General features: G+C 43.8%; 1 protein-coding gene across 1 annotated transcript in view; it reads right to left on the bottom strand.

The window, feature by feature from the left end:
• Positions 1-27,104, bottom strand: part of DNAH9 (dynein axonemal heavy chain 9) — a 301,732-nt gene that overhangs the window by 153,983 nt on the left and 120,645 nt on the right. The window contains exons 29-33 of the mRNA XM_082373261.1: positions 19,653-19,810; positions 17,015-17,153; positions 14,111-14,398; positions 5,737-5,947; positions 1,240-1,367 (exon numbers count right to left, since the gene is read on the bottom strand). Of these exons, the coding sequence (XP_082229387.1) occupies positions 1,240-1,367; positions 5,737-5,947; positions 14,111-14,398; positions 17,015-17,153; positions 19,653-19,810 (924 nt within the window). The remainder of the gene's footprint in view (positions 1-1,239; positions 1,368-5,736; positions 5,948-14,110; positions 14,399-17,014; positions 17,154-19,652; positions 19,811-27,104) is intronic.

Here is a 27,104-nt window from a genome sequence, read left to right as displayed (position 1 = left end):
CGTAAAACGTTTAACCTAGATGTGCTTTATGAACAAGTTTAGAAACAGTTCCCAGCTTAACAGCCACTTTACTGGCATTCAGTTTTCATTGTTTATAAAAAATAAAACATATTCTCCATGGATAAAGATTGGTCACCACTGAGGATGCATGACAGGCTCAGAATGTTTCTGATCCTCAGTTTCCTTATTTATAAACAAAGATGAAAAATTTTTTAAAGATTTGAATAAATGATTTCAGATTCTTTTCAGCTCTAAATATTGAATTGACCTGCATGCAGAAGATTCTGAAGGAAATTACAACAATGCTAAAAACATGTGAGTGATGGCAGTGCCACTGAAGAAGTGAAAGTTGCCCTATGGGATGAATCAGTTCTAAGATGTCTACTGAAGACACCGGTGAGTGAAATCGGGATCTTGAAGCGTTATCTGCTATCTGCACTCCATGTTCACTGGAGCATTATTTACAATAGCCAAGATGTAGAAACAACCTAAGTGTCTATCGATGGATGAATGGATAAAGAATATGTGATACACACACACACACACACACAGTGGAGTATTATTCAGCCATAAAAAGGAAATCCTTCTCCAGGTTCATCCATGACAACATGGATGGACCTGAAGAGTGTTATGGTATGTGAAATATCAGACAGAGAAAGACAAATACTATATGATCTCCTTATATGTGGAATCTTAAAAAAAATAAACTCATAGAAACAGAGGGTAGGTTGGTGGTTGCCAGGGATGGGGGTGTGGGGTGGGCAGAGGAAATGCGTGAAGGTGGTCAAGGGTACAAACTTCCAGTTACAAGATGAATAATGTCATGTACAGCATGGTGACTAGAGTTAATAATACTGTATTGTGTACTTGAAAGTTGCTAAGAGTAGATCTTAGAAGTTCTCACCACACACACACACACACACACACACACACACACACACGTAATTATGTGAGGTAATAGAGGTGTTAACTAACCTTGTGGTAATAATTTTGCAATATATATTTCAAATCATCACGTTGTACACCTTACACTTACACAGTGTTATATATCAATTATATATTGACAATGTTATATGTCAGGTATATCTCAATAAAGCTGGAAAAAATAAAAAAATAAAGACAGCAGTAATGATTCCTTGCTCGGGGCCAGTCCTGTGTGGAATCAAGGTTTCCAGATGTGCCCAGGGACTGGTTTCGTTGATGATTAGGGACGACGTGGGGTCCCCTTACCCCCGGTACCTTGTTATCATCCATGACAGTGTTCAGAGACTCGATCCACATTGGATCTATGTCGCCATCCAGTAGAATCCACTTGGGCCCATCATGGGTGATGATGGAAAGCTCCCGCATGATGGAAGAGAACAATCCTAAGAGGAACCATGGATATCTTAATTTCCAGGTCACCATCAATCTCCTTCCTCTTAAAACAGCCTTTTCCTATCAGCTACAACACTCAGAAGGAGGTGTACATAGGCAGGTCAGAACTGGCTTTGTATCTTATGCTATTAAGAATCTGACCACTCCCAAGGTTCCACTCTCTCTGTGCTCTGGCCCAACTTTTTGTAAGAACAGCAGCAACAGCAAAACAAGAAGGAAACCTGATGGTACTATTTTTTAACTGACAAGGGACCCAGTGAACCATTTCAAAAGGCAACTGTGACATGATGGAATTACATAAAACCTTCTTAGGTAAGGTTTTCATCCTTTGAAACTGCAGCCTGGGAAAATCCTGCCAAACGCAGGCTTTGAGAGAAGGCCCTATGTGATTCTAGTTGGCGTTACATGAAATTTATCTCTTAATTTGGATAGAATTGATTTTTTATAATACTAAGCTTTCCCAATCAATAATACGGTATGTCTTTTCATTTTTTCAAATATTGTTTTATGTTCCTTAATAAATTTTTACAGCATTTTCAATGTATCTCTTTGGCTAAATGTATCCCTAAACATTTCAGTTCTTATTGTTATTGTGAATGGAATTTTTTTTCCTGACTTTCAGTTTTAGTTGACTACTGCTAGTATAGAGAAAAGCTTTCAAATTTTGTGTATTTTATTTTATACTTAGTTACCTTTAATACATTTTCTTATTAATTCTAGTGATTTTTCAATAGTGTCTCTAGAGTTTTATAGGTATAAAGTGGTATAATCACCAAAATGATAATTATCTCCTTTCCTCCAATTTATACGATGTATTCCATTTTCCTGTCTTACTGCATTTTCCAGAATCCCACCAAGCAAATCTGAATAATAATGTTCGTAATAGGTCTCCTTGGCTTATTTCTGGTTTTAATGGAATTGGCTTTATTTTCCCATCATTCAGAATGCTCTTTTTTTCCTTTTGGCTTTAGGTAAAGAGTATTAATTGTACTTAAGGCATTTCCTTCTATTCCTATTTTACTTAGAATTTTTAAAATTAGGAATGGCTACTGAGTTTTTAGCATCTATTTATTGATCAAATTATTTTATCCTTTAATTTGTCAATGCTTTATGTTAATACTTTAAAAGTAATTGATTTATCCTTACATTCCTGGAACAGATGCTACTTGGTCAGAATGTATTATTCTTTTGAGATACTGACAGATTTTAGTTACTGATATTTTATTCAGAGTTTCTAAATCTATATTAATAAGTGAAATTGGGCTATTGTTTTTGGTTCTGCACAAAGGTTGATATCAAGATTATTTTGGCTTCATAAAATGAATTAAGAGGTATCCTTTTATGATTTAGGAATTATCTTTATTTTAAAATTTTCCTTTTCATTAGTTTACTTTTTCTACTTCTTATTGAGTAAATTTTTTAATTCTTTTTTTCAATAAGTTTTTATTGGAGTATAGTTGCTTTACAATGTTGTGTTAGTTCTTATTGAGTAAATTTTGTTAAAATTATATTTTGCTAGTGGATCATCTATTTCTTCTAGTTTTTCAAATATGTATCATCTAATTGTGTCTCTTCCATTTTAATCTTGTCTATATCTACTGTTATATCTTCTTTCTAATTCCTAATCTTACATACTTTTACTCTCTCTTTCCCCCATTAATCATGCTCACAATGGACTTATTGGTCTTTACAAAGAACCAGTATTTATATTTATTTATCCTTCCTATATTTTTTTGTTCCTTCCCACTAATTTCAGCTTTTATCTGTACTGGTTTCTTCCCAGTTTTCTTCAGGTTTAGTTTATTACTCTTTGAATAATTTCTTAGGATGGATACTGATTTCCTTTATTTCTAGCCTACCTTCTGTAATTATTTAGAGTTGAGTTTTTCCTTATTGGCTTTAGATGTGTCCCAGAGGTTTCTGTATGAAGTATTCTTCTTTATATTACTTCCAAGAGGGGTTGCAATTTAATTTTCCCTTTAATCCAGGGCTTACTGTTTCTTGATTGCAAATAGTAAAATTATTTTTGGTCATTTTCTTGCTATTTGTTTCTAATTCTATTGTATTAGTATCAAACAAATGTGGTGTGAAAATTGATACTTTTGAATTCATTACAATTTCTTCTGTGCCCAACTAAACTTTAATTTTTTGGAAATGTTCCATGAGCCTACCAAGAAAGGAATATTTTCTATTTACAAGATGCAAAGTTCTATATCAGCATGTTACACTGAGTTTGATGGATGCATTTCCTAATTCTTCTATGTCTATACTTATTTTTCTGTCTACTGAATCTTTCTAATTTTGAAAAAGGTGTAGTAATATATTCCACTATATGTCTACTTTTATCAAGTTCTCTTAAAATGTTTTAAAAAGTTATATTCCATTTACTTGAAAGTTCTCGTTTAGTGAATACAAATTTATGATTATTATAAATCTTTTTCAATTTCTCCATATTTAATGTGTATATTTAATAAAACTTTAATTAAAATTCCAACACTGTTTAAAATTTGAATTATATTATGTGAGCTTAAATTTAACATGGAATAAGAAGTGCCTAAGACTAGCCGAGAAATTACAGAAAAATACTGAGGAGGGATTTACCTCATCAGACATGAAAATGATATAAAATGATTATAACCTAGATAGAATGACATTAGTATAGGATTAGATAAACAGGTGAGTGGAACAAAACAGAAAACCCAGAATCAGATGTCAATACAATTGGCCCTCTGTATCTGCGAGTTTCGCATCCGTGGATTCAACCGGCCATGGATCGAAAATATTCAGAAAAAAACAATTCTAGAAAGTTCCAAAAAACAAAACTTGAATTTGCCACACGCTAGCAACTGTTTATATAGCATTTACACTGTACTTGCAACTATTTATACAACATTTACATTGTATTAGGTGTTATTAGTAATCTAGAGATGATTTAAAGTATATGGGAGGATGTGCATAGGATAATGCAAATACAATGCCATTTTATATGAGGTCTTGAGCATCCATGGATTTTGGTATCCACAGGAGTTCCTGGAACCAACCCCTCATGGATACCAAGGGACAACTGCATATATGACAAGTTGGAATTTAAATTAAGAGGGAAAGGACAGTTTACTTAATAAATGGTGCTGTCACAATCAATTATCCATCTGGAAGGAAATAAAGTTGATTCTCTACCTTACCTCATACTAAGCCCCAAAATAAATTCTAGATGAATAAAAAATGTTAACGTGAAAAGAACCTTTTAGACCAAATTTATGATACTATATAGCTTAAAGTTAGAAAGAGTTATAAACCAAATAGGAATTCCAGGTGCTAAAAAGACTAGACAGACATATTTCCTTCTTAAAAAGTGCATGGTAAACATGCCATGAAGTGTCTGTAGACAAATGGCAGGCAGCGAAAAACCATTAGTGGTGCATGTAACAGATACAGGGTTAATGTCTTCGGTATATAAAAAAATTCTTACAAACTGATAAGAAAATAATAAGGAGGAATAAAATTACAAACGAGCCAATTACTAAGACCAATAAGAAGGAAAGTATATTAAGCCTCATTAATAGTGAAATAAAAATTAGAGAGGCTGCTCATTAAATCCCACTGTTCTAGGCCTCTGATGGAAGGTCCTAAATTAGAGGAATCCAGGCAGTTTGACCCTGATTGGGACGACTACTAACACTGGGGTGTTAGGATGGAGCTGAGATTTCCTCATTCCAGAAGCCACATTTGTTTTAGAAAGAGGTCCTATCGGCTCATAGAGAGTTTTCTCCATTTTCTCTTCTGCTCTCTCCCAGTGACAGGAGACACATTCCAACATCTACCAGTGATTTTTAATTCTTTGAAGGTGAGGCTGAGGTCAGCACCGAGTGAGCATGGGTTTGCTGTGGAAGGGACCATGGTTCTAGGATCCTCCTGAGATGAGTTTTCTGTAGCAGCTTCCCCAGCACTCCTGGGGCGGTGCTGATAGGGAGGTACCCTCTGAGGGATGCTAGACTCAACTGCTCCTTTCAGAATGAGCGGTGGGCTTCCCTATCCTACCCACGTCTTAGACCCTCTGCCAGGCAACGTAGAGACTCCATGACTTGCGTTCCAGAATCACAAAACTATATCTGAGAATGCCTGCCTTGCTTTACCCTCTTTAAGGTGCCCTCTCTCAAGAGGCAGCTGCAGAGTCCCCAAGGAAAGAGACTATCCCAAGGGCTGAGGTTCCCCTCCAAGCCAAAATCAGTTTCCTTTCTTTGATTCTTTCCACCTTCTTTTCTAACCCGATACAGATCAGCCCTGTGTTCCCTCCTCTGCATTCACCCTACTGCATTCTCTTCTGCCTAAGGGGCTGAGCTAGCCGTATCCCGCTCTTACCATCCTTCCATTCTCGTGTGGCCGGATTGATGATGCCAAAGAGTTCATCGTTGGTGACTGCTTTGGGGTTGAGGTCAGTCCAGACGGGGCGGCGTTTCATGATCTGGTAGGTCTTGTGCAAGGACCTCAGCACCTGCGACTTGCCAGTTCCCGCGCTGCCCACCACGAACACAGAGTGCCGCACAGCCAGAAGCTCCTCCAGCTGGACCACCTGGGAGACATGGAATTCAGCCAGAGTGACCAGCCTGTCACTCACCCACGTCCCAACTGCTCTTCTGTGAGCCAGACTGGTGTCTGAAGTGAGACCTGAGGTCAACACAGGAAGACCTGAGGTCAACTCCCCGCAAGATGTGATGGGGTCGTAAATGTAGGGGCAACATGATTCATTTACTCGCTTATTCCTCATTCCATCCTATAATTATTAGTCACAACAAAGTGCTAGGGAGTGTGCCTGGTGAGGGAGATTCAGAGATGACTCTCCGGCCCTCCGTCATCTCACAGTCTGATGGAGAAGTAAGTCATGTTGACAAATTATTATCATGTAAGGTGATAATTGCTATAGCTGATGTATTTATTAAGAGCTATGGGAGAAGATAGGAAGAAACAATTGATTTTGTACAGATAAAGGGAACACGAAAGGCTTCACAGAGAAGGGGGCATTTGAACTGGGGCTTCAGAGATGAGTAGGAGTTTGCCAAGAAGATGAACAGGAAGGATATTCCAGGCAGAGGAAACAGCACAAACAAAGGCTTGTGGTGTGACAGAGCATGATGTGGTTGGCCAGATGGTTTGATGAGGCTGGAGTCAAGGAGCTCCTTGAGGACAATGGTCACATTGAAGGCATCATCACTCTTGTTCTAGTTTGCCTCCAGGCTCACCTTTCTACACTGTTGTACACTTACTGGAATGAAAATCTGATCAAGTCACTGCCATCACGTTGTCCCTTCAGTGGTTCTCCATAGTTTTGGTGATGAAATCCCAAATCCCTACACTGGTTTACAAGGCCCTTTTGCAGCTTGGCCTTAAACAGCTTCCAGTTTTATCTCTCATCCCTCAGCACACACATACCAGGTAGACGATTTCTTGGAGCTCTTTAATGATTCTCTTTCCTGCGCCTGGGCCTTTAACACACCGTGCCTTCTGTTCAGAAGTGATCCCATCTCCTGCCTTCTTTTGGCCAGCCCCTACACACCCTGCAGCCTGGGGTAGGTGTCCCATACATACATCCTGCATCCTAGCACTTACCAATATTGCAATGGTTACTTTTCTGTCTGCCTATTAGATTATCAGCTCCTCGAAGGCATGCAGGACAGGGCTTTTATTGATATTTCTTTACTTTCAGTGTCTAGCAGAGAATCTGGCAGAGACCAAGTGCTGAAGAAATATTTGCTGGAAATGTGAAGGATGAGGACTTCCCTGGTGACACAGTGGTTAAGAATCTGCCTGCCAATGCAGGGGACCCGGGTTCGAGCCCTGGTCCAGGAAGATCCCGCATGCCACGGAGCAACTAAGCCTGTGCGCCACAACTACTGAGCCTGCGCTCTGGAGCCCGAGAGCCACAACCACAGAGCCCGCACTCTAGAGCCCGAGAGCCACAACTACTGAGCCCGCGTGCCTAGAGCCTGTGCTCCACAAGAGAAGCCACTGCAATGAGAAGCCTATGCACCACAACGAAGAGTAGCCCCCGCTCGCTGCAACTAGAGAAAGCCCGCGCACAGCAACGAAGACCCAATGCAGCCAAAACCAAACAAACAGACAAACAAACAAATAAATAAATACATATTTTTTTTTAAAAATGTGAAGGATGGCTGGAAAGGTTGGATGACCCCTATCAGGAAAGGTGTTGCATGTCATGAGCTAAAACATTTGAACTTTATTGTAGATCAGGTTTCCTCATACTTTATACTATAAATCCTTAATAGCTGAGGAAAGTGAACTGAAGAGGAAATGTGCTAAAATGTTGACAGGGTAGTGGGACAACAGAAAGTTTTTTCCCCAAACATTTTATTTATTCTACGTTAAAAAAATTACACTACTATATATAAAACAGATAACCAACAAGGACCTACTGTATAGCACAGGGAACTACACTCAGTATTTTATAACTGCTTATAAGGGAAAAGAATCTGAGAAAGTATATATATATATATTCAGATATATGTATCTGAATCACTGTGCTGTACACCTGAAACTAACATGACATTGTAAATCAACTATACTTCAATAAAATTTTTTAAAAAAAGTAAAGAAAATTAATTTAAAATGACTCCTATATTTTAAAAAATTTAATTGATAGGAGTGTTAAAAAGAATTCTAGAATTGTACAACAAGGGAATTAGTAGAGTGGTACCACTTATATGAAGACTAATATAAAGGTAGCTGATAAATGGCTCTTTGGGGAACAAGACAGTTAGCTTCCATTGTGGAAGGGTAATTTACTGGGATATTGAGTTTTGCTTTCCATAGCATCAATATCTTTTTCTCCTCCATCCCAAGCTATTGCTGTTCCTCTGATTCAAAACCCAAAATCACCCAAAAGAGATTCTCAATCCTGGCTCTTGTTTTCAGCTTTCAGGGACTCCAAGCAGGATCTCGCCAGATAAAAATGAGGGAAGTGATCAGGAATGGTCTCTGAGGAGCTGGCATCTAAGCTAACATATGAATGAAAAAGAGTCAGCCATGTGAAGACCAGTGGTAGAGCATTCCAGGTAGAGTGACAGTGAGTGCAAAAGCCTTAACTTCAGCAGCAAGCTTGGAGGGCTCAGAGAACAGAAAAATAAAAAATAAAAAAAATTTGAAAAGGAAGAGGGAGCAGTATAAGATGAGATAAGAGAGGTAAGCAAGGGGCAGATATGCAGAAATTGATACTTGGAATTTTATTCTGAGTACAACAGAAAGCATTTGGAAGATTTTAAGCATGGAACTGACCTGAGGGCATTGCATTAAAATGGAGGAGGGCAGGGGGCAGAGAACAGGAGAGGTGGTGGCAGTGGATGGTGCTCTGGCTACTGAATGGAGACTGTATTATAAACCTAGGTGTTTTTTTTTTTTTCCGTGAACTACTACTGACTGATTCCCTGGTATCAGAAAGACTTAAAATTGCTTTCTAGTTCCAAACTTCTTTTTGTTCAACAGCTGTATTGAGACATAATTCACATACCATAAAATTCACCTTTTTCCAGTGGCTTTTAGCATATTCACAGGATTATACAACCATCACCTCTATCTAATTTTAGAACGTTTTCATCAGCCCAAAAGGAAAAACCAGACCCATCAGTAGTCACTCCCCATCCCTACCCCTAATTCATCCCTGTGCAGCCCCTGATACACATTCTGCCGCTATAAATTTGACTATTCTGGGCATTTCAGAAAGACAGATTCAAAGAACATGTGATATTTTGTGAATGACCTCTTTCACTTACAATGTTTTCAAGGCTCATCTATGCTGTAGCAGGTACCAGTACTTCATTCCTCTTTACAGCTGAATGAAATTCCATTACATAGATATACCACATTTTGTCCATTTATCAACTGATGAGTGGGTTATTTCTACTCTGACTGTGATTAATCCATCAACTTTTGACAGTACCTTTTGTAAGGTAAATATATATGTATCTCTATCCTTCCTTTTACCTTTTCTTCCCTCTTCCATCTCCTATCTTCTGCCAGACACATTATACTCTTACATTACCATGTTTGATAATATTTACATTCTGTTTCATACTTAGATTTAGACCTTCTCTATTTTCCATGATTCTAAGAGTTGAAGACAAATAGCGGCTTAGATTTTTACAATTGTAAATATTTTTCACTATAGAAGAAAGCAGTTGCCTGGAATACATCACGTTCTCTGTGGGCCTTGTGTCATGACTTGACAGAGGATGTTGAGCATCAATTCAAGGTCAAATAGATACTCTTTTCTTACACTCTATATATTGATCAATATCGGCTTCACACTTACTTTAAAAAAAACCTTCTCTTAGTGTCTTTAATTGCTTTCCTTTTTCTTTGTTAAGACAGACATATGCCTTAGTTCTCATAAGTTAGAATTTCAATAAAACACATGAGACATTTCATCTTGTTTGTCTATTCTTCCTTTGAATATATCTACTTTTCAGGTCCTTTTTCTTAGAGACCATGGACTTCCTGACTTGATTTGGACTGACTGCTTTCTAGGCCTGCTAACGGCTATAATTCAAGGACTTCCTTTATTTGATTCTTAAATTTTTGAATCCCATGATATTTTTCTTGTTTTTCATCCTCGTTTTGCTATAGTATGTCCTCAAGTAACTTAATCAAATAGGATGCATGCATAGTAAAATTTGTAACTCTTTGAAAATATCCTGAATGATAATTTGATACGTAATTAGTTTTGAGATCATTTCCCCCCAGAACTTTGAAGGAATGGTTTCCTTGTCCTCTACTATCTGATATTGCTGATGAGAGGTTCTGATGTCATCCTGAATTTCATTCCTTCCTGGGTCACCTGTACCACCTTCTCAATCCGTCACCCAGCCAGGAAACTTTAATTTTTTTCTGGTGACCCATGACTTCTGAAATTCCATTATGACGTGTCTTGGTATAAGTCCACTGAAATCCACTCTGTTCAGTACTGGCTGAGCCCATCCAATCTGGACACATGTTTGTCCAGTTCTGCAAGTGCTCTCTTTCTAGAATTCCCATTGGCAACACGTTACGTAACCTAGATCAATCCTCTATGTGTCACCTTGACTCTCACACTATCTGTCTCTCTTTGTGTGTATATTATATATATTATACTTTGTTATATACATACTTACATATATATATAATGTCATCCTGGGAGATTTCCTTGACTTTACCTTCCAATCCTCTCATTGAATTTTGTGTGTTACCAGTGATTCAATTTTACATTTCAAAGAGCTCTTTACAATTCTCCAATAGTTCTTTTAATTTTTTGATAGCATCTCATTCTTGTTTTATGGATCTCGTTTTCTTTATTTTCTTTAAGGATACTAATTAGGACTTTAAAACGTTCTCTTCCTAACTTCCCCTAGAGTCAGTTGCTGCGTGTGTATGTGCGTTTGTGTGTGGGTGTCTGTCGGTCTGTCTGTCTCTTGTGTTGTTGGTTGCCTCCAGTATTTGGTGAGCCTCAGGTTTAAACGGAGAGCTGCACTGTGTTTTCTAGGAGGCTGGGGTGGGTGCTGTCTGCGGCTTGATATGCGGGTCTCCTTCCAGGCAGGGAGGACTGAGAGGGAGGTCTGTGCTCCCGGTCAGATCTTGGCCTTTGTCTTTATTCTTCTACCTGTGGGTGAGTGAGCAGGTGCTGGCCTTCAGGCCGAGGAGCCCAAACAGAAAGTATGGGCTTCAAACCCTTAGAGCAGTCCTAGTTTCCCTCCTAAAGAGTTTATTAAATTCCCTTAGACTTTTCTTTTTGGCTGCAGTTACATGCTTGGCTGTGCATGGTCCGCATTCTTGGGAACCTGGGCCTAGAAGGGGGTGCTGGAGAAGAGTGTGGGGAGCCAAGTGGGAAAATGACTGGGTAAACAGACTTAAGGCCCTCCCCCACCGGCTTAATGCGCCCCCCCACGTTCTCAGTCCTCTTCCCCATCCCTGCCCTCCTTCCCTGCCTACTCCAAGCCCTGAGCTTCGCCAGGGTGCTGCTTGGCAGACTGGCCGCCTCCTGGCTCCTCTTCCCCTGAAGCCCTTTCTAAGCATATTTGAGCCTGCAGCCCCCCTGCTCTGTTTGATCTGTCAACCTGCTTTCATCCTCTTCCCATCTTTCCAGAAATTTATTCTTATATCCCCTTCCCAGTTTTCACACTTCTATGGGCTTATTCCTTTTTTTTAAAAAATTATATTATCACTTTTAAAAGATCGCAGGATGCCTTCTCAAACCAGAGCTTCCCTAGAGGTTTTTGATGAATTAACTTTAAAAAGTTCAAGTGTACTGTGCTATACAGCAGAAATTAGACAACATTGTAAGTCAACTATATTTCAAAGAAAACAGTTCAAGTGGACAGTGTAAATGAAAAGTGGGTAGAAAACATCATCTACTGCAAGAACCTTTAGTAGATGGCATCTGTCTTATCAGAGGAGCAGAAAGTGGTTACGAAAAGAAGGGAAGAAAAAGAAGGAAACAATGTGGGGCAACTGACAAATAAATAGAAAGAAAGAGTGAGATTCTGAGCAGAAAAAAAGTGCAGAAAATGGGGAAGGAGGGTCATATGCCTTAGCAGACTCTCAGAGAGGCTGGGAAGATGTGGACTGTCCTGATTCTAAGATGTCAGCCTCAGGGCCTGCATCCTAGGAGCCTCATCGGATTAACTCATCTCTGGGGTGAGGGTGCCCCTCAGGATCAGAGCCTTTCAGAGGAAACCCCTCATCTGGCATCCAAAGCCCTCTATAACATGGCCGCCTATTATCTTTCAGGTCCTATTGCTCCCTCCCCCTCCCCCACCCCAATACCTTTTTCTCTAGCCACACTGGACTTCTTGCTGTGGCTTGTACAATCTCTATGTCTCCCTGTCTACCCTTGGCTGACCCTCTTCCCTCTATCTGGGAGGCCTTCCTGCCCATCTCTACCTTTAAAAAGTCTATCTACCAAACTTGAGAGGAGAGAGGTTGGGAGTGGGGGTTGCTCCACGGGCAAAACCAATCACAGCTGCAAAGAACCAGGTGATGCTTTGCTTTCTTCTGTAAAATGTAATCTCAGAAATGAAAGCAGACACCAGTTCTGTTTATCTGTAGCCAGAGCTTAATCTCAACCAATGCAAGTACTGTGTGCCAGAAACCCCACCTGGAGTGGAGAAGGAACCAGCCCCCAGTCTGTAAGTTCCTCAAGGGGGGCACTTTCTCTCCTGTGAAGCAGCTTGGTGGCATATCCTGGAGAAGTAATAGTACAGGAAAAAAAAATTCTGTCCTCATCCCTGTATTCCAGGACCCTCTCTTGTGGCACCTGTCACATCCTCCTTCCAGGTTTAGTTATTTGTGTGCAGGCACTTCTACTGTAACAACATCGATACATCCTAAAAATGTTACCTTCTGCAAACAGACTCATGGAAAAACAAGATTGCGCAGACCACTCAAAAGGTACAGAATGTTGTATCCAAAGCCCTCAAAGCTCAACAATGCATCCTAATCCCAATAAGAACACTAGCACAGGGAAGTCACTAGAGCATTTGCAACCTACCTCATGTCTGTTTATCCTCTGAAACCTTAAATCTGGGGGCCTGTGCTTCTTTTTTCAAGAGGCAGATCACGGGTGTGTGAATTTCTAATAAAGAACTGAAGATCGGATGTAGATGGAGCCTTCTTCACTAATCCACTGTTTAAACACATGAGGAAGTGACTTCACCCACCCTGAGCCTCCCCAGAAAACAGCACAAACCTCCATGGTTCCTACAGCCATGAGACTAGCTATACTTGCACTAAAGTTTCAGGTTTTCTTTCTTAAAGTCTATGTCTATTGCTAAATGTATTCATTTTCTATGGCTGTAACAAATTACTGCAGACTTAATGTCTTAAAATGACACAAATTTATTATCTTACAGTTCGGGTGGTCAGAAGTCTTACTGGGCTCAAATCAAGGTGTTGAGGGCTGATTCCTTCTGAAAGCTCTGTGTGTTGGGAGGGGGTCAGTTCTCTTGCCTTTTCTAGCGTCTAGGGGCTGCCCACACTCCCTGGCTCATGGCCCCGTCCTCCACCCTCAAAACCAGCAGTGGCTGGTTGAGCCTTCCTCCGTGGTGACACTCTCTGTCTCCCTCTCTCACTTAGAAAGACCGTCGTGATTCTACTGGGCCACCTGGATAAACCCGGATCATCTCCCCACAGCTGGGCCAGCTGATTAGCAACCTTAATGCCATCTGTGACCTTAATCCCCCCTTGCCACGTAATGTAACACGTTCACAGATTCTGGGGATTAGGATGTGGACATCTTTGGCGGGGTAGGGGGAGGAATTATTCTATCTACCACCCTCAGGTTTTTCTTTAATGTGTAAAGCTTGCCCCTGACCACTTCAAAGCATTTTCAAGATCAGAAAAATGCACATGAATCAACACAGCTTCCACTTCACCTGACTGTCATTCCTGTATAATGGTGCATGAAGTAATTCACATGAAAGGAACACGTGCTATAGCAAAGCCCCTGTCTCACTCCTCCCATGAGAATGTGAACCCCCTGACAGTAGGGGCTTTGTCCTTCTTTTGCATTCCTCACCACACATTCCACACTGTGGATGTCCCAATAAAGAGCTACTGAGATGAACTGAGTTATCACAAAGTCAGTAAGTATCTGTACCTCTAAAGCTACACTTTGGATTAAGGATGAAGTGTAATCCATTGTCCAAGAAAAGAATTAGGAGACAAATAAATGTCGGGAGGGAAAACCCTGTACCTTGAGCACAAAGTTGTCCTCAGCCTGGAGCTCCAGCTCCACCACAGCCTTCCTAACCAAAGCTTCGAAGTCGAGGTCTCTCCTCCGAGGGACATTCAGGGCAGGAAACAGGTCCCCGATCAGGCCCATGAACACGGGCATGTCATCTGTCACAATCTTGGGGACGTTGAAGTCTCGCAGGCAGCGCATCAGGACTTGGTCCTCGGGCCGGTCAGGATCTCCTCGCTTCAGGGATCCCGCCACCACCAGCACAGACTTGATGGCCCTCAGGCCCCAGTCATAGTGATCCTGCGGGAAGGCAGCAGGGTTAGACCAGAGCTGCTGGGATGCACAACCCCACGGGCTCAGGCTAGTGTCTGCAGAATTAGACAGCACACCAGTACTAGGTCACTTTTGAGGCCAAGGCAGAGGCAAAGGAAAAGATTAACGGCATAGTAGATCATGATCCAGGATCCTAGTTCCTGGTCTGACATTAGTTACTTTTCTGGCTGTTACGAAGACAAAGGAGACACAGAGCATATGGGGGGGTGGGGGTCAGGGAGGTTAAACAGACCGCTTCCAAACCTATCTGGCTACTCCTTGAACATTCAGAGGGTGGAAGGGTTGTCAAGGAGGGAGATGTGTTAGTTCTCAGAGATGGCCGAAGGTAAGCGTACTTGCCTCAAAGAGGCCTTCAAACTCTGAGAAAAGGAGAAAAAAAAAATTCCTTAAAATTTTTGTCAAAGGAGGAACCCAGAAGTCACAAGTTCTGAGAGTAGGCTCGTGGGAGGGTGGAGTGTACTGCTGACACCAGGGCTCGGAGTGGAGTGGTGAGGAAGGGGTGCAGCGTGCAGTTCAGAGCACAGACTCTGAGCTCAGACAGACCTCGGTTCAAGTCCCAGCTCTGCTACTTGCTTCACAGCAGGTCGTTATTTAATTAGAGCTGTGATGCATGCTACAGAGGACAATTCAGTGTGCAGGGAACGCAGAAACATAAAACTGACTCAGGTCCCCACTCCTGAGGCTGGGGACATCCCGTTCCTTCTGGCTTTGACTGCACTTCTTCCTCATCTGTGCTTGACTGGATCCCAGGTCTTCCTTTCCTTTCAACTTTTTATTTATTTATTTATTTATTTTTGGCTGCACTGGGTCTTCATTGCTGCACTTGGGCTTTCTCTAGTTGAGGCGAGCAGGGGCTACTCTTCGTTGTGGTGTGCGGGCTTCTCATTGTGGTGGCTTCTCTTGTTGCAGAGCACGGACTCTAGGCGCACAGGCTTCAGTAGTTGTGGCACGCGGGCTCAGTAGTTGCGGCTCTGGGGCTCTAGAGCACAGGCTCAGTAGTTGAGGCTCACGGGCTCTAGAGCACAGGCTCAGTAGTTGTGGTGCACAGGCTTAGCTGCTTCATGGCATGTGGGATCTTCTCGGACCAGGGCTCGAACCCGTGTCCCCTGCATTGGCAGGCAGATTCTTAACCACTGTGCCTCCAGGGAAGTCCCCTCAGGTCTTCCTCGATATTGTTTCTTCAGGGAAATCTGATCCTTAGCCCAGGCGCACCCACCGTGTCCTTCGCCTTCATCGTACACTGAACTCAAAGAGCAGCGTAGGTGCAGGAGCACACCCCGGGGAGGGCTATGACCTGGCGCCTCGGAAGAGGCAGGAGATGGGGCCGCACGTGGTCTTTTGCAGACAGTGATAAGGACGCTGGTCTTTATCCTAAGTACAGTGAGGACCATTTTTAAATGACCCCTCCAGCTGGTAGCTAAAGAATAGACATGAAGGACTGGAGTAGAGGTAGAGAAACTAGTAGAGAGGAACTTCCAAGCAAGAGACATGGGTGCTTGCAACAAAAGTGGTAGAAAGAAAATAAGAAGTATTTGAGAAATATCCACAGGGTAGAAAGAACAGCTGTTCATTCATGATTAGATGTGGGGCTGAGGAAGAGGAAGGTGTCAAGGATAACTCCAGGCTTCCAGAATCAGCAAGTGAGTAAGCGATTGTTCTCCTGAAGCCCTGAATGCAGCAGTGGGCCTGCGGTGGAGCTGGCAGGACCACTGGCTTTAGATACTGAGCTGGAGGTGCATTTTAGACAATCAGGGGACCTGTGGCATAGACCACTGAATATACAGGCTTTGAGTTCAACAGAGAAGTCTGGGATCGAGACGGGAAAGCGAGTCACTGGGCTGCAGCCAATGGTGGCTGAGGACCGACAGAGAGGATGCAGTGAGCCAGGGCCTGGGAAGTGTTGAGAAAACAGGGCAGGTGGCTTTTTTTTTTTTTTTTTTTTTAACCTAAATCCATTTTGGACAGATTTCACAGGACTGAGAGAGCTCACTTTGTGGCAGCAAAGGTGATCCAAGTAAACACCCCAAAGGGAAGAGAAACTCATTGCGGACACCCAGGAAGCTTGATTGGCTGTCCGTGACACCAAGAAATTCTCCATCTAAGGCATAAACCTTGGAGTCTCTGGGTCATGTTGTAAGGTCTCTTCCTGGGAGGGGACCGGCCCTGGGCAGAAGCCACACTTAAGGACCAGCAGCAATGAGCAGCGTGGTACTGCTTAATGCCTGACTCTCTCTCCCCAACCTTCCTCCCATCTCTCGTTCCTTCAGGTACAGACCACTCCCTCCAAGGGCTTTCATTCGCCACTGCAATGTTTCTCATGGGACACTGGTCATCTATGAGGTGCTGCTAAGTATTCTATTAAAAAGGGAGTTCTGTGGTCAAATTGTTTTTTTTTTAATGCTGGGCTAAGAAAATGAACATGAATCTTTATTATAGATGTTTCTAGAGCGTTTAATATGCTTATGGGCACAGTGACTCTCTATGAGAAGGTTCTAATGTTTCCCTAACACACTGGCCCCAGAACCTGTCCAGAGCTGGGACAATCACACGCAACCGGTCGCCTGGTCTAACCAGGGATTGTACCTGTTTGGAGAGAAGCTCTTTGCACAACTCGTAAAGGGTGATGAACTTCCTGGCTAGTAACCGTGCTTCAATGAATCCTTCTGCCACAAGCATGATTTCACAGATCAACTCAAAGTCTGGAACGACCATCGCGCAAGGCCTGTGTAAGGGAGACAGAGGGCTGAGACAGTCCCAACCACGCAGTGGAAGGGAGCTTGTAAGACAAGAGACACTGGCTGAGATCACGGACGGAGGCATGTGTGAGTGTGAAAACTGAGACCTAAGCAATTATTTCATTGAAGACTTTCAATGTTAAGATGAGTTAGTAAGGATAAAGGGAGTAAACTCTCTTGCTCAAGGTGATGGATGATGTGAGCAGATGGGGACAGAGGTGGGGCTACAATGCAAGCCTTGTAATTTGGGTCCAGTGTGCCTTATACAAGGCACAGATTAGTAAAGCCTCAGTAATTAGCAGATTACCAATTAGTGATCCTCTATCATAGATTAGGGGCTAAGGTTGAGGAATAGAGTCTCTCTTGTTATCTGCAAGAAAATGAGAATCTATTTCTCCTCCTCAAAACTTGTCTCCTCCAAGTCTAGATGATCAAACTTATTCTATGCTTATTTGCATACAAATGTCAATACCTAATGCTGAGGTCTGAAGTAGGCACCTATGAACCCCACTTTGCCACAAAATGGTAAATATGAGAATATAGAAGGGGATTTTTGTCTATATATAAGGATTTATTGTGATTTTTTTTCCCTTCAAGGTCTAGAAACATTTTATTTTAAAATTAGTTAATTTTAAAATTAATTCATTAGGTATGTGATAGGAGACTAAAGTTGTTACGTTTCTTTAATTGCATTTTCCCTACACTGATATAAAATTTTCAAAAACATATCATTCAAGTACATTTTTTCTTTACATTATTTTAAATTGCATTCAAATTCAAAGGAGCAAGCAAATACTTAGATTCTCAAAATTAATTTGTAACCTAAAATAAGGTTAAATATGCATCCGTACAACGGAGTGCAATGCAGCTGTGAAAAATAATGCTGTAGAAGAAAAACGATTTAATGACACAGGAAAACATTAATTAATGAAGCCAGGGTACTAAACTCTATAGAGTCTATCCCAAGTTTGAAAAAGAAATACTCTTCCCCCACAATACTGGAAGGCAGGTGGCAAGGGGTCACACTGGCTTTCTCTGGATGATAGGACTGGGGTGGGCGGAGCAGAGTCTGGAATCAGACTGCCTAGGTTCAAACTCTAGTTCTGCTGCTTACTAATTGGGTTACTAGCTAACCTTAGTAACTACGGTTACCACCCTGGGCAATCTGCTGAATCTGTTTTCTCACAGTTCAAAGGGGGATCCTAATAGTATCTACCTCATAGGGTTTTTGTGAGAGTTAAATGTGAAAGTAGATGTATTTATTATTTTTACAAGTACTTTTCTGTTTTTCCCCCAAATTTTCTTCTATGGGTATATGTTCCCTTTAAATTCAGAGGAAAAAATGTAAGGAATAATTCTTATCAGGGTGATAACCCCTGTCCAGTATTGTTCATAGCACACAGTTTATTTAATAAATACTTTGCATAAGCAAATAGTGATCAGTATAGTACTCTGTGGCACCAGTTCCCACAGCCTGCTGACATTCTTGGTTAAGGAGGGGATCTGCCTGAAGGAGGAGGTACCGGCCCACCCCTGGAGCACTGAAAGTGGGGGACTGAAGGACACAGGGAGCTTTCCAGTGGCCTCCTGGGCCTCCATGTCCCCAACAGAGAGCGCTGGGTCTCAGTCCAAAGACGAGACAGACAGCTTTGTTTTCGCTCTCACGGCCTCTCTCTCTCGGGTACCAGTTCAGTAGACAGACAATCAGAAGCCATGAAGGATCTTTCAGCTTTCTCTTTGTTGGGCTGACTTCTCTTTTCTGAAAAAAGAACGAAGACTCCAGCCCCTGCTAGGAAATGCTTTTGTGTTTTCTTATCTCAATAAAGAAGATTTAAAAGCGTGGCAATATCCACTGGTGGCAAAGGTAAAATAAAAGAGGTGCTATCATGTATCACCTGTGAGACGGTCATTCAGCACAGCTCTTTGTAGAAAGCAATTTGGTAATGTGTATCAAGAGCCTTAAAAATGTTCCTCCCTGTTAATTCAGTGATTCCATTCCTGGGAAGCTAGCCGAAGAAAATAATCATGCATACAAAAAAAATACTTATGTATATTATACCATGATGAATAAATTTATTTTAACTGTTATATTTAACTACTGTGGACTAGTTAACTACATTGCGGACCATGCATTTGATAGAATAAAATGCAGTCATGAAATGAGATTTCTTAAGAATACCTAACAGAAGAAGAAACCATTTATGATAGGATTATGATAGACTATGAAATGAAAAAACAAAACAATACAAAACTGTGTGTAGACCACACACGTAGACTACAAATGCATGACTTTATATGCCTGTAAAGAAAAGAACACAATTAAGCAAAAAATAATTTTACTGGTGATGGCATTAAACGTGGTTTTGTGAAATCTACCTTTTTATATGTTCCACATTTCTTTTAATATATATGTCATACATTTTCAGTGGAAAAAATAAAAGAAGCTTCTCTCTGGGGCCCTTGCACGGGGCAGAGCAGACGCTCACCTGAACAGAGCCTTGAGGTTTTCCGGCAGCTCCGTGCGGCCGGCGTAGCCTGGGTTCATGGTGATGAAGATGCCCACAGAAGGGTTCAGGCTAATCTCCTCTCCAAGGAAGCTGAACCGCTGCTTCTTATCTCGAATTGCATCTTGAATGCTTTTTACCTGGTGAACAAGTCATCGGAAAATGCTCCTTCTGCGTACCAGAGGCGGAGTGGTAGCTAAGGCTGGGACCCTGTGGTCACACAACACAAACACTTGCTCTGGGCCCCCCTTCACGGAAGGACAGGACTGGCGACTGCACCCTGGGCTCTTTACCGATGGGCACTGGGTGCATGTCCACAAGAAATCTGGCCACCCGTATCCCCATATCCACGCTTATCACATGGTGCCTAAGAGGTTGGGGGTGAACAGCAGACAACTCTGACCGCCAGTCCTCTCCACACTGACCACTGTCTTGAGCACTGTTCTGTATTACGTCATGTGACCCTCACCAGGATGCTCTGAGCCGGGGCTCTTTAGTACCATCGTCCCCTTTCTCCATAAAGAACTGTAAGCACCCAGAGGTGGAGTAGTTTGCTGAGCCCTACACGGCTGCTAAGTGCTGGCGTCTGCCTCTGAATCCAGGCGCGTGGATTCCGGAGCCTGGGCTCTTAGCTGCTACACGATGGAGAGAACGCTAGGACCTACCCCCTAGGCTTGTTCTAAGGAGTAAATGAAATAAAGTCTGCAAGGAGTTTAGCACACAGAAAACGCTCAAAAATAGCAGCTAACATGGGAACTCTTGATGTGACCGCCGCCATCACTGCAGTGTGCCCTCATCTGGATCTAACCCTCTCGGCTACTCCCCCGTCTACATCTCTAGAACAGACCTGGAAAACACAGGCGACTCCGGTAGGGATGGAGCGTATGGTGAGGAGGGGAGGACAAAGCAAAGGGAGGCTGGGTCAGGTCCCCAGGGGCTATTCGTGCCTTTCTAAAGAGATTAGACTTTTCCTTAAATGTGGTCTGGAGCCGGAGGGGATTTAATAAGCTGAAGGTTGACCTGGTTAGACCTAGATTCTAGATCATACTTGTAGCAGTGGAAGGAGAGACAGAAATGAACACCTGGTGCTTTGGAAAAGCGTGTGTGATAATGATCAGCAACAGAAGGAGGGAGGACAAAAGGGGCTCACTTGTCCAGCCAGGCCTGGGATGTCTCTGAGTATTTCTAGCCTCTCAGGGCTCTTGAGAGCAAAGCCGGGAAGCTGGGGCCGGCGCAAGGGTTTGAATGAGGCTCGTGCATATCAGCTGTGCTCAGGGTGTTTAGAATAGTCAGGGGTTCCGTGGAGTTGGGCTGCAGGGATATGTGTGTGTGTGTGTGTGTGTGTGTGTGAGTGAGAGAGAGAGACAGAAAGACAGAGAGAGAGAGAGAGAGAGAGAAGCACAGAGAAAAACAGCTGGAGTGTATATAAGAGAGAAGGAGAGGGCTTCCCTGGTGGCGCAGTGGTTGAGAATCTGCCTGCCAATGCAGGACACACGGCTTCGAGCCCTGGTCTGGGAAGATCCCACATGCCGCGGAGCAACTGAGCCCGTGAGCCACGACTACTGAGCCTGCGCGTCTGGAGCCTGTGCTCCGCAATGGGAGAGGCCGCGACAGTGAGAGGCCCGCGCACCGCGATGAAGAGTGGCCCCCGCTCGTCGCAACTAGAGAAAGCCCTCGCACAGAAACGAAGACCCAACACAGCCAAAAAGAAATATAAATAAATAAATAAATTTATTAAAAAAAAAAAAAAAGAGAAGGAGAGAGAACAGTTGGATCTTAAACGAGAGAGACAGAGAGCCAGCTGGACCACGTACCAGAGAGAGACAGAGACAGAGAGAGACAGAGAGGCAGAGAAGGAGAGGGAGGGAGAGAGAGAGAGCTGGACCATAAACAAAAGAGAGAGACAGACAGATAGAAACAGAGACAGAGAGAATTAAAGCTGGAACACTTTTAAAAGAGAGACAGAGACAGAGAGACAGACACACAGACAGAGATAGAGAGAGAGAAGGAGAGAGAGAGGAAGAGAGCCTGAAGGCAGCTGGACCATCCACCATGGGCAAGGCTCTCTCCAGTGCCTGGAAGGGCAGTATCTGCCAGAACGCCTGGCAGGTCCACAGTTGGGATTCAGCTGCTTCCCCAAGTGAAGCTCTGATGACAGAACGCGTCTGAGCTCACAGCAGTTAGCTGGAGGCTGAAACGTCTTTTCCGCGCACAGCATGTCAGCGTGTCCTGGCAGAGGCAGCCTCCAGCACCCAGCACGCTGGCCAAACAGCTTGGGCTCTGCTGGTTCCCATGGCACTCGTAGCATGCTGGGCCATGGGGCCTCTTGCCACCCTCATCACCCCACGAGGCCTGCGAGTGGGGAAGGCTGGGGTCTCTCCTTCCGCCCCGGTCCTGCCACCTGTAAAATACACAGAGCTCTCCCCTTGTGGCGGAGTGGGGAAGGGACTTTCATTACTCCTTGCAAATGGCTCTGACACCTTCGGGCTAAGGCCAGAGCCCGGACCCTTTCTGCCATTCGCTGTGACTCAGCACTCTCTCCTGCACCCCGAGGCCCAGACACCTCACGCTCAGCGAGAGTCTGTGAGGCACTGTAGGACTTGCGTTATCCGTGCTTTTGTGTAAAATTCTGCGGGGGCTCTTGAGGGAGAGTGTTGGACAGACTCGAGGAGGCAGTTAAGGCTGGAGCCTCAGTGCTGACAGCAGCCTCTGACGGCCGGGCTCACGCAGGACAGGAGGCCGTCTGCCTGGCATTTCCTTGCTGCCTTAGAAGCAGCGGAGGTCCACGGAACAAGCACTGGACTGTAATGGTGCCCGGGGTGCAGGGGGCCTGGTAAAGTCCGGAGGTCCTCCAGGAGGCGGTGGGGTGGGGGGAGGGTACAGCAGGTGAACCGCAGCCCAGCCAGGTGGAGGTGCACACACAGGTAGCTACGGACTGCATCTAAGGTGCCAGGTACACTCCTCACTCGTGGGGGTCCGTTTCCCCACTAAAGACTCATCACTTTTGCCATGGGGAACAATAACGAAATAATAACTGCTGTTTACTGAGCACCTGATATGTATCAGGCGCTTTTCTGAGAATTTTATGTGAATTAACCCATTCAGTCCTTTCAACAGCTGTATGAGATGGGTGGATCCTCATTTCATAGATGGGGAGACCGAGGCTGAAGGCAGTGAAGACTGTGCTACAGTCCTGGAAGATGCAGGCATTAGGGGAGGCATGAGGGAACTCTATACTATTTTGCAACTTTTCTGTAATTGGTTTTCTATGATTTCCTACAATTCTAAAATAAATTCAAAATAAAAGGTTAAAAGAAAAATGAAACCTGCCAGATGTCTAACAGTTGGTAAGTGGGGCAACCTGCGTTAAAACCAGGCAGTCTGGGGCCAAAGCGTATGCTTTCAGCCACTTCGCCACACGGCCTCCTACCAGCAGGAGCACGGCCAGCCACGCACAGCTCCTCAGCTAATATATACCGTCTCAGAGAAATCTGCTTTGCTCTGAAAACAATCATGTTTGTTACAGTTCAGAGACGTAGGTTTCCATGAAATAAAAAAGGTGCTTTCTCCACCCATTAAGAAAACAAACAAAAATGGAGAGCTATGTAGAAACCAGTGTCCTCAACTGGGGGTGATTTTGCACCTGCCCTCCCCAGGGGACATTTGGCCACATATGGAGACATGTCTGTTGTCACAACTAGGGGGGAGGTTGCTGCTTGCATCTAGTGGGTAGAGGCCAGGGATGTAGCTAAACATCCTGAAACGCACAAGACAGATCCTTGCAACAAAGAATTTTCAGGCCGAAGACAGCCTTAGTCCCTAAGCTGAGAAAACCATGATCTGGACCAAACATTTCACCAATGAGGAAACTGAGGCCAAGAAGATACAAGTGAATTGTCCACCATTCCACACCTTGTGTCCCTGGGTCCTACCAAATTCGCATGCACATTCTTGGCCCCAGCCCAGACTGACCAAATCAGAAATTCTGGGGGTGTGGTCCAACAAAGCATCTCTTAATAAGCCCTCCGGGTGATCCTGATGCATGCTGTAGTCCAAGAACCACTGCAGTCCAGTCAGTTCTTGGATTTCTACTCGTACTTGCTTCTGCCCAGGTGTCTCCACTCATACCTGCAGACTGACCCCCCTCCACCTCTCAAGGAGCCTGAGTCCTCCGATCCTTCTGCCCCACCTGCCATGGAGAGGACGTGTCCCTGCAGCCCACTCACCTGGACCAGCCAGGCTTGATCCTGTGGGTCTTGGTGTGAACCCAAGATCCACGGTCCTCAAGGATTTTCTCTTTACTTTACAGTCTCCCTCTGAGCTCTGGTTCTCAATGTTTGCTGAACATGAGAACCATGCAGGAAGGTTTTTTTTGAACTTTGATGCCTAGGTCCTGCCCCAGACCAATGAAATCAGAATCTTTGGGGTGGAGACTGTGCATTTGTACACTGCTATTCTTCAGAATTGCCAGGCAATTCTAATGTGCAACCAGGGTGGAGAATACTGCACCCAGGGCAGCTTGTCTCCAACTTCATGGTGCCTATGAACCACTGGGGGTCTTGTGAAAATGCAGACTCTGTTACAGCAGGTCTGTGGTGGGTTTGAGAGTCTGCGTTTCTAATAAGTTCCCAGGGGATGCTGACGCTGCTGGCCCACCGCTGGAGCAGCACGGGGCTAGATGCCACCACCCCACCCGGCACCCTCCACTGTCCATTCTCAGGACAGCTGGTGGCCAATTAAGTGTCCTTGCCCCTGGACCACAATGCCCCATTCCAATTCATGACCCTCCACTGCCTCTTGACTAGATGCGCTCGCTTTCTTTCAGTTTCTACAGCCTTTAACTGCACCTCTTGAATGGAACTTCCTTTCTGCCTTATATTTTAGATGCATGTGTAGGTCTTACTTCTCTATATTGCAGGCCAGCTCTGATATCAAATGACCAGTCCTGCTATCTGCACAAGCCACGTGTGCTTGTCTGACCACAGTGGCTTGACTGGATATCTTAAGAATGACTTCTTTCCCTCCAAAGACTGGAAGTTAGTGATCACAGACGGTTCTGCCCCATACCCTCCCACCCAGGTAGGGCCTTGCATCAGACACACTGGTGAAGTATCAAAGTCATCCCATCTTACCTGCAGGTGATAAATTTTAAGGAGGTCATCGGCTAGCCCTAGGCTATGCTCCTCCTCGCAGCTTTTTCTCCACACCCCTCTACGTTGCCCCCCTACATTCTAAGGAAGTGGCCCATTCATTCTGTGGTCCCCTGGGGTCATTCTCTTCTCCAGCCTTTGCCCCCAGATGCCATGCGTTATTAAAATCCTGCCTGGCTCACTCCATGCTTCTCTCTGCAGTGGCAGATTGGAGTCTGCTGCCTTCAGGAAGTACAAACCACTCATCACTTTTTACATTTAAAAAAATATTTCTATGTTTTTACTTTAGACCTTAAACTCCTATATAAAGGGTGTTACATGGGAGTTCCCTTGGCTCTGAGATGCCAGCATTTGTTCAGCTCCTTGAGTACTTGGAACACTGCTATGATGGGCTCCCGAGTCCCTGCTAGCTGCTCTGCTGCTTCTAGCCACTTGCTGCCCCAGCCCAGCCCACTGCCAGGGCTCGTACCTATGGAAGGGACAAAGTAGCAGGGACGCCTGACCAGGCAGTGTGGAGGGGGACCAGGGGCTGGAGGTACAGAGTAGTGGCGCATGTCCCCTGGCCCAGATAACACAAGGCCTAGGGAGCTGATTGCAATCGTAGTAGCAAAAGTCCCAAAAAAAGTATGTAGTATCTTATACGTTTTAAAAATAACAGAGTAATTGTTCTTGGAATTGCCACAGTTTTCCCAATTGGATATGCAATTCTGCTTGACCAATCTGACAGAGACATGAAAATTTCCACCTCCAAGACTACCGAGGCATGCTCACTTTTGTAGAAGTTACTGGAAAGAGGGGCACAGACATGTGAGGAGAGGAGAGGAGGAGAGGCAGGAGAGGAGGGGTAGGGCGGGTAGAACTGTCACAGCTGGTGCAGCTTCTGCACCAATATGCCAGCCTGGATTGCAGCGTGAACAGTTAGTGCAATTTTCTCCTTGGATGGGTCTATGATTTTAAATGGTACTGGCTCAAATTTTGCCCAGGGTGTTGTCAGACCACTTTCTTGAGGATGTTTCCTATGATGTATTCCTAGACGAGAGTGTGGAAGCATCAGGGAATTCCAGATTGAATTTATTTCATTTAATTCCAGAAGCAAAAGGGAATTAATCTTGAACTCACCACTGACCTTGTGTTGGGCAGTTTCAAAATACTGTAAGGCAAATTCACAGCGTCTGTCTACTATGCACTGGGGACAGTGGCTGTTGGGCACTGCCTCATCAGTTAGGACACTGTTAAGTTTGTTAAGATAGCCAGAACCTGGCCGGCTGAGAAGGAGTGAACAGTGCAGGGGAGACTTCTGAGACCAGGGAGTAGACCTTCTTCCCTGTCCTGTGTGTTCCAGCCTTCTACTTTTCTTCAACCCATTTCCTACAGGGTTCAGGTAATAATGATAGTAATCATGAACATCACCACCACCCCCACCATCATCATCATCATGGTCATCCCCATCATTATTATCATCACCACCACCATCATCATCATCATGGTCATCCCCATCATTATGATCATCACCACCACCACCATCATCATCATGGTCATCCCCATCATTATTATCATCAACTCCACCATCACCATCATCATCATCATGGTCATCCCCATCATTATTATCATCACCACCACCATCATCATCATCATGGTCATCCCCATCATTATGATCATCACCACCACCATCATCATCATCATGGTCATCCCCATCATTATTATCATCAAACCCCACCATCACCATCATCATCATCATGGTCATCCCCATCATTATTATCATCACCACCACCATCATCATCATCATGGTCATCCCCATCATTATTATCATCACCACCACCATCATTATCATCATGGTCATCCTCATCATTATTATCATCACCATCATCATCATCATGGTCATCCCCATCATTATTATCATCACCACCACCACCATCATCATCATGGTCATCACCATCATCATCATTATGGTCATCCCCATCATTATTATCATCACCATCCCCATCATCATCATCATGGTCATCCCCATCATTATTATCATCACCACCACCACCATCATCATCATGGTCATCACCATCATCATCTCATCACCACCACCACCACCACCATTACCACCATCATCATGGTCATCACCATCATTATCATTATCACCATCACCACCACCATAAACATCACCACCACCATCAGCATCATAACAGAGACTAACATTTATTGTGTGCCTACTATGTGTAGGGCTTTGTTTTAAGTGCTTTACATATGTTAACTCACTTAATAATTACTACAACTGCATCTAGTAGGTATTAGT

Source organism: Balaenoptera borealis (assembly GCF_965194805.1).
Source record: "Balaenoptera borealis genome assembly, chromosome: 20".
Taxonomy (NCBI): domain Eukaryota; kingdom Metazoa; phylum Chordata; class Mammalia; order Artiodactyla; family Balaenopteridae; genus Balaenoptera; species Balaenoptera borealis.
Note: the sequence above shows the minus strand (reverse complement) of the source record. Positions and strands in the feature narration are given on the sequence as shown.